We start from the raw sequence: 18,453 nt of genomic DNA on the forward strand, positions 1-18,453 counted from the left end.
AATTCCTAATTAAATAATAGCCTAACGTAAAATAGTCAGGTGATGTTGTGTAAGTAATGGGCTACTAGGTCCATGATTCGAATCGGTAACAGTATTAGAAATTAAAACCAGTATATTCTATCCTGTAGCATCACTCTGAGTCTGAAATATGACAGCTGGTTCTGTTTTCTTTTGTTTCTTTGTTGGTGGATCCATGAGGAACCCTGGTAGGGCAGAGATGAAAAGCTCCACTTCTAATTGTAATATTGGTTGTTTGAACCAATCAATTCGCTTTGTGAGAAGAAAAGTTTTGACAGTATGTTTCCATAAAGATTTATAGCATTCAAAACCCTGTAGGTTCTATAGGGTTCCTATGAATTAGAACTGACTTGCTAGCAGTGTAGTGTTGGGTGGTTCCACTGTTCAGTGGTTAGTGGCTGTGTTAGTCTAGGTAGACTAGAGAACCACATCCACAGAAACTCATGTATATAAGAAAGAGTTTTATATAAAAGGTAAATGTACATTAAGAAAGCATCCCAACCCCATCCAGTCCAAGCGCATAAGTCCGACTTAGCCCATATGTCTGACACTGATCTACAAAGTCCTCTTCAACCTCATAAAACACACACAGTGACTGATGCCGAATACAGGAGGATCACCAGCCAGTGGGTAGAAAGTCTTTGAATCCAGTGGCTGTGATAAGCACCTCAGCGCTGGCAAGGTCTCTACGAGGCTTCTCCAGCACCCAGGGCTGCATCAGGGCAGGTCTATGTGGCTTCTCCTCAGGGATGGCATGCAGGAAGTAAACCTTGCCAGCTGAGGCAGAGATCTAGCTAAGACAACTGCACACTGGTCCGACCATCAGAGAGCAAGAGACCCAAGAACTAGAAGGGCGAGGCTCGCCAAGCCATTTCTCTCCACTCTTCAATGCAACTTCCCTTCAATTAATCCCACATGTGTTTATCGGTCAGGTTGGCACAATAAACCGTAACTAGCACAGTGGCTAACCAAAGGGTTTATAGTTTGAATCCACCCAGAGAACCACAAGAAAGACCCAATGATCTCCTTCCATAAAGATGAAAACACAGAACATGCTATGGGGACAGTTCCCTGTCATAAGAGGTCGCTATGAATTTTAAATCAATTCCTTTGCATCACACAGCAATCGAGAACAATTATAACTTAAGTGAGGGATATCAACTCGGTGGCAGGCACTTTTCATAGCTTTCAATGTTATCTCTAAGATTATACTTCTATGTCATCCAAGGTGGTTGTTCTTAGGTGCCATGCGGTTGGTTGTGCCCCAGAGGGACTCTCTGCACAGGCGAACAAAACGCTGCTGCGTCCTGCACCATCCTCCGGACCACTGCCACGATTGAGCCCTTGGCTGTAGCCACTGTGTCAGTTCATCTCCTTGATGGTCTTCCTCAGTGTTTACTGACCCTCCAGATTGGTAGAATACACGGTAATATACAGCACAGGGCAAAATGTTAACTACAAGATTAAGTATGTCCTATAATCTTATAAAAGAGAAAAATCACAATGTGTTAGAGGTATCAGTACAGGCTACATGGATGAGGTGGGAGCCAAACTTACCTTTGAAAGATAAAGACTAGTTCTGGAGAGAAGATTCACAGATAAAAGTGGACATAAATCCAGTCCTCCAAATGTGAGGATTAGTCAAATCTCCACTTTCCCACTTTTCAGTCATCTCTGACACAAGCCACCTGGAGGCAGGTCAGACCTGACATGTTAAAAGGACATCAGCCCTAGATTGCCAAGTAGGCAGATGGCAGCCCAAAGTTAGGCGTGCATAGGCACTACTCGTTTTGACCTCCTGAACACAATTTCGGATTTCCCCGCTTTGTTTCGGGGTGCAAGCCCAAGCAGGCCTTCTCCAAGGCCCTCACTCCCACCTGGCTGGCTGGCATGACTCATTTGGGCTCAACCATTTGCTGAAATAATTACAGATTTGTCATAGCAAAATGACACAAATTAGCACCAGCATGTCAGAGAGTTGCCGGGGGGGTGGGTGGGCTGGGAGGGGGGGTGACAAGAGTGTTCTCAACACAGACCTCGGTGTCCAAGCAGGACCGCACTGCTAATCACCAGGTTCCAGTTTCTGGCACTGCTGTCTTCGGAGGCTTTCTTGGCATCACCACATAATTATAATGGACATGTTAAAGCACATGCATGACCCAGCCATGCTCCCCTGCCAGAGGATGGCTGAGAGCAGGCCAGGAAGTGGTTTTTGTGACTTGACTAGCCCCTCACTCATCAGCACAGATGCTCCGGTGTAGGCTTTAGACTCAGGTAACAGGAAGGCACCTCTGTTGCTCAGGGCATTTAAAAGATCTCCCAGGAACCACGGAGAAAGGCCATTTTGCTTGTTTAATTGATCTAGTCCCTTACAGAAAGGAATGTATTCCAGGCGTTGCATCTCCTATTTTAATTAACTGTAGGAAGTTTAATCAAATTTGGAACTGCCATTTTGAAAGGGGTCAAGACCACAAATTAAGTTGCCTAAATCAAGTTGTCCACTAGTTACGTGGATAGAAAAAGTCCACCGAGGCGTGGAGAGCAGTTGCTGAGTGGACAGACAGCGGCTACAGTAGTCAACTGGTGTGCCAGCAGGGGCCCAAGGGTCCAGCTGCAAACTAATTGAGACTAATCAGGTTCCCTTGGGTTTTCTAGGTAAGTCAACAACAGAAAGATAAATTGTTACCCAAAATAGAAGCGTAAGAGCCACAGTAAAATCATTTGAACTGGAATATAATAGGCAAGCAAATTAGACTTCATGTTAATACACTTTAGTAATGAGCTCCTTAAACGCCCCACGGTAGACCTTTCCATTGGCTTTGTCTGTGAAGAGGCAGGCGGGGAGGGTCAGGGTCCAGCTTCTGGCTCTGGGGTGTTCATTAGAATCACCCGGGGAGATTTCAAACCTTGTCCTGGGTCAGAGATTTTTAATTTATTCGTTTGAGGTGGAACGTGGTAATTTGTTTGGGTTTCCCAGATGATTTCAATGTGTAGCTAATGCTGAGCACAACTGCATTGCACACTGAGGGATAAATGGTATTTGAGAAACACCAAGGGTGGCAGGAGTGTAGTCTGAGTAATTGATCTCGCTGGCATGTGATTTGTAAGGAAAGTAGTGGTAGGTACCCCCGACCAGATGAACTGTTGTTCGATTCTGGTTAGCCTTGGCACTAGTAAATGCAAGCATCCATTATTCAGGTATCACAGTACACAAAGCAAATCCAGTCATCATTGACATAGAAATTAGCTTAGTTTACTATGGTTACGGATCATGGTACATATATCTTTGATATCATTGAAACCCTCGATTAGATACAGGAATGTTTGACCTTTGGAATACACTATTATTGGACCCTCAAGGTAATTTTTCTTCTTTAGAAACGTAAAAGAGTTTAAAATATAGTGATCAAATTGTGAGAATTTGAGTCTATAGAAATTAACACTTGATTTTGCTAATATTTTTAAGTATACATAAATGCACACTGAAAGGCTATGTTAGTCCATAAACCTAAAGTGCATTTGACTTTGTGAAATTTGGTGCCTTTCCACTCAGTTCAGCTTTATGTCAAACAATACCACAAATTAAATTAAAACATATGATATTGAGAGAATATATAGTGTTCTAGACAACCCTATATTTTTAACACTAAAAAGTGTAAGGCTTAAAAAAACTTTGATATGAGTTGTGCTATGTTTTTTGCAACTGTATAATTTAGACATTAAATGAGCACATTTCGTTGTAATTTTCTAATCACATATCTATAATTAGAAAGAACTTGACTATATGTGTTCTTCCCCCACCTTTTATGATGATTGTATTATTATTTTGAGTATTACAGTCTCTACGAAGATGTTCTATCTAGGATTTAATTAACAATACACAACTAATCAAATGAAAGCGAATCAGGGTCTAACATTAATTTCCATCTGCCCTTTCCATTAATTATGTTTTGGATGTCTTAATTTCTATTGTTAATTCTTTTTTAGCACTCACAGTATATCAGGCATTGTCCACCTATGGGAAAGAGACAAACACTGGAAAACGAAGCGTCTTACAGTAGTTATTTCTCTTCTGCAGTTCCCAGTCCTATCCAGTGTGGATCAGGGGGTGGGGGTTGGGGGTAGGCTTGGCATTTGGAGCCCTCTACAGCAACCCATTGCCTAAGACTATCTGTAAGCTTACAACAAGTCCAATGTGATATAAGAACTAAGAAAAATAGTTTTCGCACTAAAAGAAGCACATGTTGAAGTCCGGGATGGCGGAAGGAAGAGGACGGAAGAGGTAGGGTAGAGGCGGGGTGGGGAGACAGGGGCGCCTCCGCGGGAGGTTTGCTGGGGGACTGTCCCAGTGCTGATGAACTGGGCAAACTCTGTGTCTTTTTCTTTTCCGTGTGTAGCATTTTTATTGGTCTCCAAAACTGCATGTGTGCTTCATGGCTTCTGAGGAGCATTCTCATTTGGCCTCTAAGTGATTCTACTCCCGCAGCAAGGACGCGAGCATGTCTTTCTGCCTTTCCCCGTGACAGATGTCGCCCTCTCTTTCATCTGCCAAGCACCGTGGGTGGAAAACAGTTTCTCATTCTCTCAGTTTGCTTTTTCTTGATTATGAGTGTTAAAGCGTTTTGCAGAAGCAGATTACCCATTGGCATTTCTTCTATTAGAAATTCCCTGTGGTTTTGTTTTTATGCTTCGTCTCGGGTAACATTGGGCGAGGTCTTCTCGTGAGCTACGGTCGGGCGGCAGTGCTTCCGGTACGTGGAGACGTCCACTGCACGTAAGAGCCGTATGGGGTAGCCCCTCTCAATCACTGGGCACTCGGCGAGGAAAATGGAACTTGGAAAGCTGAGAAGCACGGACCCAGGCTTCTCTGCAAACTCCGCTAGCGGTCTCCCCAGGTCCCATTCTGCCTGCATACGTGCAGCATATGGACCTTATGTTTAACCCTGCACCTGCTTCTTCACCGTTGATCTTTCATTTGTGCACACACTATGTCAAGCAGTGTTGAGATTTTTGTGAAATTAAAGCTTCTTTCATCGGTGTCAGATATAATAATTGTCTTCTCTCACGACGTTATGCACATTGACATTCACATTTTCTTCTAGTAGTTTTGAGGCAAATCTCAAGTGTCAATGCTCTTTCAGATGTGCTGGTGAAAGAATCAAAATGGACAAAGATGTTCTTTGGGGAAGGCCAGGCCTCCTTGTCGTTCAGCCACCTGCATAAGGATGATGAGGGCCTCTACACCTTGAGAATTGTCTCCAGAGGCGGCGTCAGTGACCACAGTGCCTTTATGTTTGTGAGAGGTAAGGAAGACCGGTATGGCCAAGACCTATGACTACGCAATATGATGACATGTCATAAAGATATAGGAAACCACGAGAAAGAAGCACGGCATTTGAACAATTTAGAAAACGAATTTTGCTTCTTAGAAGTTTAGCTAGTAGTACGGTAGGTATATTTTGCTATAAATACATGGAGTTGCTTCCTGATACTAGAGCAATAAAATAAGTAATATCTAATTGGAATAATTTTGAGCAATGTATCTTTTTTTCTCTCTAAAACAGTTTATAAAGTTGATGAAATTTCCAAAAGGCCACTAATGATAGACCCAAATGAGTAGACTATATCTACTCATTCTCCTGCAGGGACTTCAGGCCAACAGCGGAGGGTTTGCAGGCTGACACCGGCAGGGAAGAGCAGTGAGGGAACCCCGTTTATCTCTTCTTCACTCCCCTAGACTCTGCTCAAGAAGGGACACAGACAAACCACTGCTTTATTATGATTATTCTTCACCCCTAACTGCAATCACATTTGTATTGAATGTGATTATAGGAATAGTGAAAATGGCAACTCTACTTGTGTTGTCACCTTTAATCATCACAATGACCCCATGGCTCCATTGCTAATTCAGGCTTTATTAGCCCTGTTTTATCAAAAGAAAATCAACATTCAGGATAATCCAGGCACCGTGTTGGGCTATATAAATCAAAGCTATGATGATCATATAAGAATAGAGTCCTGGTGACGCTGATGAGGAAACACCGGTCTGCTAACCAAGGTTGGCTGTTCAAGCCCAGCAGGCACTCTACAGGAGAAAGATGAGGTTATCTTTGTGTCTTTACAGATCTAAAACTGTAAAGAAGTAAACTGACCACTATTGAGTTGATTCTCATAGCAACTCTGTAAGACAGAGTTTCCCTAACTGTATGAGAGCAGAAAGCCTCATCTTTCTCTCTTGGAGTGGTTGCTGGTTTCAAACTGGTGACTGAAGTTTGCAGACTGAAGAATAACTCCACTATGTCACCAGGACCACAGCGTTGGAAACCTATGTGTTCACTGTGAGTTAGAACCAACTCCATGGTTCCCATGGGCTTTGGGGTTTATATGTGAATATAGGTATAAGTATCTGTATATGAAAATTTAAATATAGACATATTTACAAACGTTAAGAAAATATTACCATTTTGATCTCTTCCTTTAGGGTAGAGATTAAAGTTCTGTGAGAACCTTGAGCCTGAGTTTCCCTCTGCCAAGTCCTAGCCCTTGGGTCTGATGCGACCTCTGAGAAGGGTGCTCGCTAATACTTATTTTAGCAACAACCACTGGCCTTTCCCTGCATCTGTTCCAGAGCCTGCCTCCTTTCTGTGGCACGCTGCACCTGTTATGAATATCTCAAGAGCTTCTAAAGTGGGTTAATAGGGACTATCTTGAGTTTCCTGAGTCTTTCTTCATCCACAGAGCTCCCTCCACCCCAGCTCCGTAGCTATGGTGGATGTCCATTTGGATTGGCTGGGACTTAGTGCTTCTCTATCTGTTCACCCCCACATTCAACTCATCTCCAACTTTCCGAATTTATACTCAAGTGATAACAATGCGATTAGTTACTACTTTTCACTGGCCCACTAGATCCATTTGATAGGAGGATAAAGGAAAGTTGGTATCATTAGGGAATACTATATTAAAAAAAGAAGAAGACAATATGGAATAATAACACAACCAATATACCTCCCCTTTCCCACCCGCGTGGAATAACATACACTAGCGAGGCTTTGATTTTAGGCACTTCCACAAAGTTTTACCATTTTTATTAGGTTGGTATTAAAATGTACCTTCCGTTCTGTGTGTCTGCCTTCTGGCAAGATGTTTCGCCCCATAAAAATGCAATAAATACAACATAGCTTAAATTGCCTTGCTTATTCAGCACCACCAACAGGAAGAAAATAATGCAAGTCTGGGGGAGTTTAACAACTCTGATTATTTCCTGAAGATTTTGCGTGTGTGAAAAAATATTTGGCTCAGTGTCAAAAAACCCTGTGCTTTTAATATGCTAAAAAGACTTGAACAAGAAACTGTATAATGCTTACACTGCTAAGAATGTATTACACAACCATGGTTACTGAATAAATACATATTTTAGATAAGGATATTAAATGTTCAGTGTATTAACTTTCTAAATAGCTCTGTTAGCCTTCAGTGCAGCTGTAATTAAAATTTGAAAACAAAACCTAATTGCATTATGATCATAAATAGACTGAAATAAATAAATATAGACTCAAAACAATTGCTCCAAACTTGATGAAATAAAAAAAACACACCAAAAAAACCCCAATAACTTCTTAACAATTTGAAGTATAGAAGTATCTGATGTAATATTTCTCAGATGGGAAAAAGTGTAAATTTTTAGTATCATTTCATCAGTAATTTTTGACAATATGAAATCAATAAAAATGTAGCTTCAACCTTGGATCCAATGATAAAAAATAATAAACTCATAATAGAAGTTTAAATATTGTGAGTATTTAAAAAATATTTACTCATAAATATGTATTTGTAATTAATCTGTGTTACTTAGTTAATGTTGCTAGTTGGATGTCTGAGGTCATGTATTCAGGCAATTTGATTCAACAGTGGATCAAATTAAGGATATATGATTTTGAGTTTGATCAAACTGATAGGCTTTCAGATGACCATTCAGTTCTCTTAAACAAGTTGGTTTTCTATCTCCTCCACCTCAGATGCAGATCCATTAGTTACAGGGGCTCCAGGAGCTCCCATGGATTTGCAATGCCATGATGCAAACCGCGATTACGTCATTGTGACCTGGAAGCCGCCCAACACAACCACTGAGAGTCCGGTCATTGGCTATTTCATTGATAGGTGAGTGCACCTGATTCTTTCAAGGACAAACTCTTTCCTGAAGTGAGCATGCTCATGGGAACTATACTTAAATATTTTTCTAAACATAATTTCCTTTTGTGGGGGGTGCATCAAGATATACACGGAATGTTTGTTATTCAATCCCCCTGACAGGAACACTGGATGAATACTGTCAAATAGACTGAGCCTATGTAACATTAGATTATGTTAGGTTGGGATTGGAGCCTCTTTACCTTTCCCAACCAAGTAACAGATCCCATTCTATGTCTCCAGTTATATTCTAAAATTTTGATTTTTCTGCTTTTGTCCAGCATTCAGGCCTGTGCTCTGAAGTTGGGACAGAGGGCTCTGTGTTATAGGCTTACCTTTCAGTATGGCTTCTTCCTCCCCCCAAATAGAGCGGCACTGTTAAATAAGATGTAGCTAAGAAGAATGCTGATACATTTGTATCCAAAGCTCTTATTTTTATCTATTAAGTAATATAGTTCTTTTCTTGATTTCAGGTATAAACCCTTAGTACTTTGAAGTATAAACTATTGGTACTTATCTTTGAGTTAATAACTTAAGTTTAGCTCATTCTAGGGATCACTGGGGAGAAAAGTGATGCTGTGTTGGAGACCCACTTGGGCAGTTGCCCCTGTGCTACAGGGTTGTGGTGAGTCAGGATTGACTCAATGGCAGGGAATTTGCTTTGTGAGTGCTCAAAGTCGGGGAAGAAGATTGAGTGAAGCCAGTGGATTTTTGTAAGTTATTTTTTAATTTTGCTGCAAACATGCACAAGAAAACGTTTACCAATAGGATAAATTCTACATGCACTCATATAATTAAGTAGTATTGATTGTATCCTTCAAGTTTTACAATTAAAAAGTTTCTTCCCACATGGAAGAAGCACATCAGCCTGTGTGAGCATGAGGTGCTGAAGGGATCAGTTATCAGGCACCAAAGAACAAAAAAATAGTATCATTTTGTGCTCACCCCCTGATATGATCGCTGAAGACAAATGGGTGTATAAGCAAATGTGGCGAAGAAAGCTGATGGTGCCTGGCTATCAAAAGATATAGCATCTGGAGTCTTAAAGGATTGAAGGTAAACACGCTGCCATCTAGCTCAGAAGCAACAAAGCCCACATGGAAGAAGCACACCAGCCTGTGCGATCACAAGGTGTCAAGGGATCAGGCATCATTAGAACAAAAATCTTACCATAGTGAATGAGCGGGGGAGTGTGGAGTGGAGTCCCAAAGCCCATTTGTAGGTCACTGTACATCCCCTTACAGAAGGGTCTTGGGGAGGAGACGAGGCAGTCAGGGTGCGACGTAGCAACGATCAAAAATACAACTTTCCTCTAGTTCCTAAATACTTCCTTTCCCCCCTCCCATTGTCACGATCCGAATCCTACCTTGCAAGCCTGACTAGACCAGAGGAGGTACACTGGTATAGATGGGAACTGGAAACACAGGGAAGCCAGGGCGGATGATCCCTTCAGGACCAGTGGTGTGAGTGGCGATACTGGGAGGGCATAAGGAGGGTAGTTTGGAAAGGGGGAACCTATTTCAAGGATCTGCATGTGACCTCCTCCTGGGGGACATACAACAGAAAAGTGGGGGAAGGTAGACGTGGGACAGATCAAGATATGACAAAATAATAATTTATAAATTATCAGGGGTTCATGAGGGAGGAGGGAAGGGGAAGGGAGGGGTAAAATGAAGGCCTGATGCCAGGGGCTTGGGTGTAGAGCAAATGTTTTGAGAATGATGAGAAAAATGAATGTACAAATGTGCTTTACACAATTGATGTATGTATGGATTGTGATGGGAGGTATATGAATCCCTAATAAAATAATAAAAAATAGATTTCCAAAAAAAATAATAAAAAATATCATCTCTATTAACATAAACTCATTGCCTCATAAGCAAAACTTCTCCCTAGTGAGTTTGTTAGATATGTGATTTATGCTTCAAATATCATTGGGCTAAAATATGGTTAAAATACATTTAGAATTAAACTAGGATGGCCAATCTTATATTATAAAAAGGATGGTTACTGGTAGAAATTTAAGTTTACGTATGCATACATACACACACACACATCACAATAAAATAATGTCCATTTCAGGGAAAATGTTTTCTCAGGAAAGATCAGATTCTCAAATCTCCTCCTCCCCCGCCCCAATAACCCAGCACAAAGGTTTGTTCCCGGCCTTCCCCACTGACCCCCAAGCCCTCCAGCCCCTGCCATCTAACAATAATCCATCATCATTATCTCCTTTGGGGTTTGCAAATCACTTCACAGCCACTGTTGTAAGCTTTCCCCTCTTGTTTGCAAGGACTTTACAGCTATTGTTACCTGTTTGAAGGCAGACCTTGATCTCAGACACTTGCATGTAAGGGTTCAGATGACCCCGTGTGTCCCTAGGAAACAGATCCCCAGTCTTTCTTCCTTGGAGCCTCTGGGTGTGTTCAACCCTCTGACTTTTCAATGAACCATTGTGCTACCTTGCCGTGGTAAATAGTTCTGCCTTTTAAAGTTGGTTTATATTACTTTTTGTCTACCTAAACCCAACCCAACCCAACCCACTGTCGGGCGGGACACTTAGACTCATCGCCATCTTTCAGGACAGAGCTGCGGGGGGGCTTCCGGGGTTGGGCATCTTTGAAAGAAGCAGAAGGTCTAATCTTCTTCCTTGAAACCTGCTGGTAGGTTTGAACTGCCAGCCTTGCGGTTTCTGGTCCAACACACAAACCACTACGCCACCAGGGCTCCTGCTCTCTGTATCCATCGATACCAATTTTAATTGTTATATATCCGTGCATATCAGACATATTTGCTGTTCTGTACTCTCTCTTTCCATTTGAAGGTGTGAAGTGGGAACTAATAATTGGATTCAGTGCAACGATTCACCAGTAAAATTCTGCAAATACCCGGTAACTGGACTTTTTGAAGGCAGATCTTACGTATTCCGGGTCCGCGCCGTCAATAACGCAGGTATCAGCAGGCCCTCTAGGGTCTCTGAAGCAGTGGCAGCTCTTGACCCCGTTGACCTCAAGAGGTTACAAGGTAGGTCAGTCAAATGTTAAGTTCCAACCCTGACTGGGAGACTTTGGGGTGTTTTATGTGCGATTTATTCTTTTCTTTTACTCCCCAGCCTGGTAATGAGACGGAGAAGGTCTTCCAGTGAGGAGCACAGCCCAGCCATATTTTACAGGCCTCTTAAGTCTCCATCAATGTCAATCAAGGCATGGATATAGCCAGACTGACATTTATACTTTAACACCAATGTGCTTCACCTTGATAGTGCTCTTTTCCTAAATCTTGTTAAATTGGTTCAAAATTAGACCCTTAACATATTTTTAGTCCACTGATGATATAATTTCATCACTTAATGAGACTTAGAAGGCCTTGAAACCAAGTCACTCTATTTCTGAATATTAATTTCACATGACACAGATTCCTTAATGGGAATGATTCCTTAATTTTGGTTTTAAATGAGCCACGATATTTCCCTTTCCAGATGATCTTTTGAATGTGCTGCTGAGATCTGAGAGGTGCTCAGTAGTACTAGCACCAGTTCCAAAATATCAGCTCTGATTCCTTCCCAGTGGTGCATATATTGAAATCATAAAGCAAAGGTGATTAGGACCTTGCAGTCAATCAGGAAAATTAGTGCTTTTAAAAGGAAATCTGTAGGTATCAAACTTTGTATCAACTTTTCTCTCGGCAGCAATTCATTTGGAGGGAGAAAAAGAAATTGTAATTTATCAGGATGACCTTGAAGGTAAGTAGCTCTTTACGTGAGTATACCTTAGACATTTAGTATTAAAGTTAGAGATTAAGAAATGGAGGGAAAATAAATTTCGCCTGTTAGTCACTCTCTTTTATGTGCAAAAATAAAAATGACAATTCAAATGCTAATTTCTATAGAAGTTTTAAAAAAGGGGGGAAATAGCAAGGCAAAATAAAGCAGTGAGAATATGGTGCAAGTTGTGGACTGCCTCACTTTTGTTTTAATGTTTATAAATATATTCTTTTGGCTACTTTTTAATTTTGTAGAAAAACCCAAACTAAGAATTCATTTCTGGCTACTGTTGGTATTCTTGTCACAGATATTTCATTACTGGGATTTTTTAAAGCAAAAATTTATCCTTAATACTTGAACTTAAATAAATTGAGTTTGTCCTGTCAAATGATGCTCCTGCTTTGAATGTTTATAGAATGGTCCTTTATATTTGTTTTTGTGAATACTTCATCTCTTTAATACCCCTGAGAGGTCTAGAAATATTTGATAAGAAGGAGCAGCTAGGGTTATTAATCTGAAGTTCAAAAAATGAGTGGTGAATGTAATTAGAGTTCAGAAAGTACAAAACATGAAAGTACATTAAGAAAGCCAAACTCCCCAACCAGTCACCAACTAAGGAGGTATACTTTTGATCTCTTTCTAAAATTGCTGTGGTCCCAAATATTCTTTTCCTAAATAGGCTGCAGAACTTTCCAGGAGAGGTTTGTTGACTGATTTTCACTTTTGTAGTGAAGAGATTATCCAAAAATTGTGTCCAAAACCCTGTAACTTCTGCTCCCATATTTCTCTTTGTAACCTCAAAAATTAAAATCTATTCCAATGATCCTCCATAAGAGACATACAATTTCCAGAAGAACACTCTTTAAGAGTTGTGGTTAATTCCATTTTAACGTTTCAAGGATAAGCTGTTCTTAACACCATTACTTCCAGAGGAAGTCAGAAACCAGCAAAGATGCTTCATCAATAAATATTATTCATCAATAAAGAACCATAAAACATAATTGACTAGCCTAGCATAGTGCATGGTGCCTAGTAAACTCTCAACATTTTGGGGGGATGATAGTTAAAAGGTATTTTATTGACCCCCTCCTCTACCCTCCCCACCCCCCTGCAATAATTTCAAATTGTGTTGGAAGAGTTGGTCTTGTAGTAGATTGTTCTGAAAAACACGAGTCTGGGACATGCCAGAGGAAAATGAAGTTCTCTTTTCCCCTCCTCCTCCCGTGTATATAGGATTGGTGAGGAGAGATGTAGTTTGGGTTGCCTTGAGTAGTCATGTAGGAATTCAAACTGATAAAAATGGCCTAAACTGTGAAGGTGTAAGTTGCTTTATAAATGTGACATGTCTATGATAAAATTTGCATTATGTAAAGGTCATTGTGAAGAGCATGGGGAATATAAAATGATAAATCTAATAAACCTTTCAAAACAGGAACTATGCCGTTGGGTGGGGGGTGACAATCTGTTCACATATAGATATAGGTGTAGGGAGATATGAAGACCCAGCCATTATCAAGTGCTAATAAAGGCATACCATATTTTCAAGATTTGGCCTTTCCCTCGCTGAAATTGGAGTGAGGTGCACAGACACCGCCGATCTTGTTTTCACGTGGAAGGGAGCCACAGCAGCATTTTTCTCATTTATTTTGTTTCCTTTCTTATAAAAAGGCAGCTTCTCTGCACTCTGGCTCTGTGGCTTCCTTTTTGTTTGATGCATTTTTGAGCATGGTGGCCCATGACTCCTACTCGGGGAAACGTGTCAGAGGCTGTTTATGGAGCTGGTCACGAGCAGCCGAGGGAGGATACTTAGAAGCAACACTGTCTGACGTGGGACAGAGATACTGTCTGCAGCTCAGCCACACAGGCCCCCTCTCTGCTGTGAGGCTTTTTCATGCAGTCGGGATTCCATTTCCATGTCCTGAAACAAAATAGGTTTGAGCTAAGACTTTAGGTGCCTTGATAATCGAGGTTTGGAAATTTTATCTGTCATTAAAAATACATTAGTCATTTGAAAAAGGATACCTAATTAAAATAAATGTAGAGAGAGAAAGGTTCTAGATTCTGTCATGTTTTTGGTAGTCTTGAACTCTCTGATCTTAAGGTCCACAAATTCCAAATGAGCTTCGTATGTCATTGAGGTAGAGAAACAGTACCTGGAGAAGTCTTAGAGACTGGTTCCTTCAATTGATAACGAGGACTCCGGCTCTGGACTCAGAAGGACCCAGTTGAAACTCTAATTCAACAATGTAAGGTCTGGGTGCTTTTAGAAAAGTGCTAGGTCTTTCTGAATTCATTTATGAATTTTCTCTAAGTTTACAAAGAAAATTAGGTTCTTTGTAGTCATTTTTATACATATTGTTCTGTGACACTGATTACATATTTTGTGGCGAATCAGCATTCTGATGATTTCCATTCTGTACCTAATTCCATTAGTCTAGTTCCCATGACATCCTTTTTACCAGCTCCTCTTTACTCTCGGAGAAGTGGCGACCATTTGGTCTCACATCGATGCTTTTGAAAAAACGTTGCCCAGTGCTCTCTGGTGATACATCTTATTTCATGAGCCCATTTGCTAGTGAGCTGAAAGTTGACCTCTGGGAGTAGCTTTAGTTCAAAGTTCAAAGAGAATCTCACAGCAATAATCTCAGGGTTCCCTCTTGTCCCAACCAGCCCAGTAATGCTTTTTTTTTTTAAATAAAGAATTTAAATGTCGTCCTATGTTTTTCTCTCATTCTCTCTGGGATGGTTGCGATTGGTAGGTGGGCACCATCTAGTTCTGCCTTCAGGGTGGGGGGGCTGTGATTCATGAAGGCTGTTAGTCTGATAGTTACCATTACGATTTTTTAAATGGGAGAAATCATATGCTTCTCCGTATGTGGCAAGCATCAAATACAATAATAGGTATAAAATCATTTTTCTCTCTCTATCATCTGTCATCTGTCATCTATTATCTATCTATCTATCTATCTATCTACCTATCTATCTATCTATCTATCTATCTATCTATCTATCTATCTATCTATCCATCTATCCATCCATCCATCCATCCATCCATCCATCCATCCATCCATCCATCCATCTATCTATCTATCTATCTATCTATCTATCTGACTAGTATTTTCACCAATATTGGAACTGGGCTACTGAAAAATATTATGCTACCGAAGCAGAAACTAAGGGTAGCATCTCTAACTTAATAGAACATGGGGAAAATATGAGTATAAAAACAATTGTCAATCTCTTATTTTCTTTATCGCTAATTGCCCCCCCACCCCCAAATGATTTTCTCAGCCGGTTTCCTAATCATTAATATAATTTTATTTCCTTGGCTCTTTCTTAGCTCAGTGGGCATGGTAGCTGGGCGAATTCTTGTGCCTTTTCTGCAGGAGACCCGCGTCCAGTTCTTGGTCAATGTATGTCCAGTTCAATGACTGTCAGTGGAGAGTTGTTTGTTTCTACACGCTTTGTTGAGCAGGCTTCTGTGGAGCTTCCGGATTAACATGGATTCGGAAGGAAGGCGTGAAGATGGACTTCTGAAAGCCTGTGTGTCACCACCGTTCAATCCTGTAGTGTGTGGCACTGCCATGAATTTGGAACAGGCTTGGTACTAGTTAGCAACAGCAACTCCTTGGCACAGTGGGCTCATTTTGAATCCCAATCTTTGATGGGCTAGGGTTCTTCTGTCCACGACTGAGGCATCTGTAAATCAACATAGCTCATGCCAGGTATCACTCAGGGTGATGCTGAAAGTCTAAATGAAGATATTTCAACTTGATTGAGGATTCCCTGTTGCATACAATAGATTCTTCTTGTGTTGGCATCAAATAAAATGTTTTGAATTCATCTTTTCCCCCTGTTCCTAAAAGCTCCGGGCCAGGTCTAAAATTAGCAAGATATTTCAGATCCGAAAGTGTGTGAAAGACAATTCTGCCTTTAAGCATTCACACTTTCACACACTACTTTTATTATTTGCCTGGTTCCCTTCTGTTCTCTTGGTTTGCTTCCTATGCCGTCTGATATGTTGGCAATAAACCATGATTCAGTTAGGGAAGTTTAGCCTATATTATTCTAAGATAAGATTCCCACTACCTTCTCTCTGCAGCGTCTCTCTCTCTCTCGATTTCTCTGGACATGGTCAGAAGAACATGGATTGAGAGGAAGCTAATGAAGTGTCCTGCGAGCCCCCCCTACCCCCCACCCCGTGCCCCTTAGATCTCGGCACTCTCCTGGAGACACTCTGACTCCTTGTTTGCAATTCAACCCACTCGCCAGAAATGATCCCAGATAAAGCCTGGCAGAGGTTCGCGGCTGGTGGTGTCTTTAAAATTTGATGTACTCTGTAATAGGACTCTTATGAAATGAAACACAATCTTGTTTAGTGCTGTTTTCATGAGGCCATTCCATTCCTTGTTTGCGGCAGAGTCCAGAGGGAGGCACTGGGTATTTAGAAGGATTCAAAGATGACCTGGGGAAGTTGAAAACTTTTGACTCAAGTGCTAATCTAATCCAAAGTTCATAATATTTTTTATATTACAATGACAAGAATTGTACATCAGGATAAGCTTCACTCCTTACAAAGTACCTCACACATACAAACACAACTCCCTATTGACACTTCATGTATTAAAAAATAAACACGTGTCAGAAAAAGAGGTGTACAGGGACACCTGAATGCCAATATCTTAGCTATTTGCAAAAGGCTTATCCAGATCGTTCCAGAATTTCAAAGAAATAGGCATGGATTATGGTGCTTGTGAATGTGGTACAGATCTACCGAGGGAGGGACAAACAATGCACTTTAGAGGTTGATATATAACTTAAATGCTTTGAGGGCATACAGTATGAAGAAATAACCAGAGGGGGTCCTTAGAGACAGTACAATTACATTTGCAATGCTTCCATATTGCAGAACACAGATTGTTAATACTTTCTCTGCACAAATTCCCAGTACAGTCAAAGCACCATTTCTAGTTAAATGCCCCATTTCTTCTGGGTCAGTCCTTATCCGTGCTTGCAGCTGAAAATCTGGAAGACTTTCAGATTATACTCTTTTCTTACCAACTGGTCTAAGTTTGAAACAGAAATAATTGGACGATCTTTACTAGCACACTATACTTTGACACTGTTTACTTTCCCAAAAGAGAAGCAAGGGAAAGTACAACCCAGAAATGGCAGCTCCTTAAAGATCTAGCCAGGGTCCTGAAGGGACAGTGCTCACCAAGCTGCATTCAGGGGATGGATGTGCCGACCCGGGGCTCGTGTACTGTTTAGTATTTACTGTGTGTGTTGCTCCTCCAGGTGAAGTTCAGATTCCAGGACCTCCCACCAATGTACATGCTTCAGAAATCAGTAAAACATATGTTGTCCTCAGCTGGGAACCACCTGCTCCCCGTGGCAAGGAGCCCTTAATGTATTTCATCGAGAAGGTACGGTGTAATCACATTTCCAGAAAAAGCAAGACCGGGCACTGTCTCACCTTATCTTGTTGTTTTAAAGAGAAGAAACTATCACATCAATCACAGAAGACATTGTATCATTATTCTGTAATTGGGACTGACCATGGGGGGTCATCTGATGTGGTGAAGGGGATTATAGATTGGGGATTGGCAATAGGACAATGATGTCCCTTGATACCATTCGTATGCCACTGCAAGCTGAAGCGATTGAACCTGATGGATGTCAACACTAAGCTCTTAGAGTCTGAGGTATGCATGAGGCCTTGAAGGAGGAAGATCGTTTGCCACGGTTTGTAGTGCTTGTTCCTAAACTGGCTGGCCACTTGGTGGCAACCTTGTAGAAGAAATTCATACTTCAGGTGGGGATGTATTAGATTTAGAACGATTAGATCATTGCTTTGAAGACTCTTTTGGCTAGATAATATATATAAAGAAATATACTGTACATTGCCACACATTGTACTGTACACACATGTATTTAACTAAAGAGAAATTCAGACTACATCATTACTATGGTATGCATTCTCTCCTGCTTAATCTAGTAGGTCCAATTTGAATACTGCATAGGACACATTCTGTTTCATGTCCCACTATTAGATTCAGAGTCAGGAAAACCTTGAGAATGCTACCCACACTAAAACTGTGGTTTTGTGAGACTCAGTTATAGTACAATATGCAATGCTGTATAGTTTCTGTGTGTAATGTATGGGTGTTATATAGAGAACACAGTATAATCTATAATATAGTGCAATTAAATGAAGCACATTAGAAGTGAAAAATGTAAATTAACAAAATAGTTCAGATTCCAAAATGTGCAGTGGCCCTCTGGCCTTCACTACTTAAAAGCAATGCTTAAATTATCTGTGGGTCTGTAATTGGAAGTATTTCAAGGAAAATGGTTAACTTATTAATATGGGGTGGTGAAATACAGTTATTTTGTTATGAGAATCTACATAGTCTATAGTTGGTGTGTCAGAAGATGAAACATCGAAGTCTTTTCTTTGGAGGTATTCGTATTTTCTTACTTAT

General features: G+C 40.8%; 1 protein-coding gene across 1 annotated transcript in view; it reads left to right on the plus strand.

Moving 5' to 3' along the window:
• LOC142455427 (myomesin-2) overlaps positions 1-18,453 on the plus strand; it is a 93,881-nt gene that overhangs the window by 16,013 nt on the left and 59,415 nt on the right. The window contains exons 5-9 of the mRNA XM_075557187.1: positions 5,160-5,321; positions 8,034-8,175; positions 11,030-11,229; positions 11,894-11,947; positions 17,267-17,394. Of these exons, the coding sequence (XP_075413302.1) occupies positions 5,160-5,321; positions 8,034-8,175; positions 11,030-11,229; positions 11,894-11,947; positions 17,267-17,394 (686 nt within the window). The remainder of the gene's footprint in view (positions 1-5,159; positions 5,322-8,033; positions 8,176-11,029; positions 11,230-11,893; positions 11,948-17,266; positions 17,395-18,453) is intronic.

Source organism: Tenrec ecaudatus, chromosome 8 (assembly GCF_050624435.1).
Source record: "Tenrec ecaudatus isolate mTenEca1 chromosome 8, mTenEca1.hap1, whole genome shotgun sequence".
In the NCBI taxonomy this organism is placed as follows: Eukaryota; Metazoa; Chordata; class Mammalia; order Afrosoricida; family Tenrecidae; genus Tenrec; species Tenrec ecaudatus.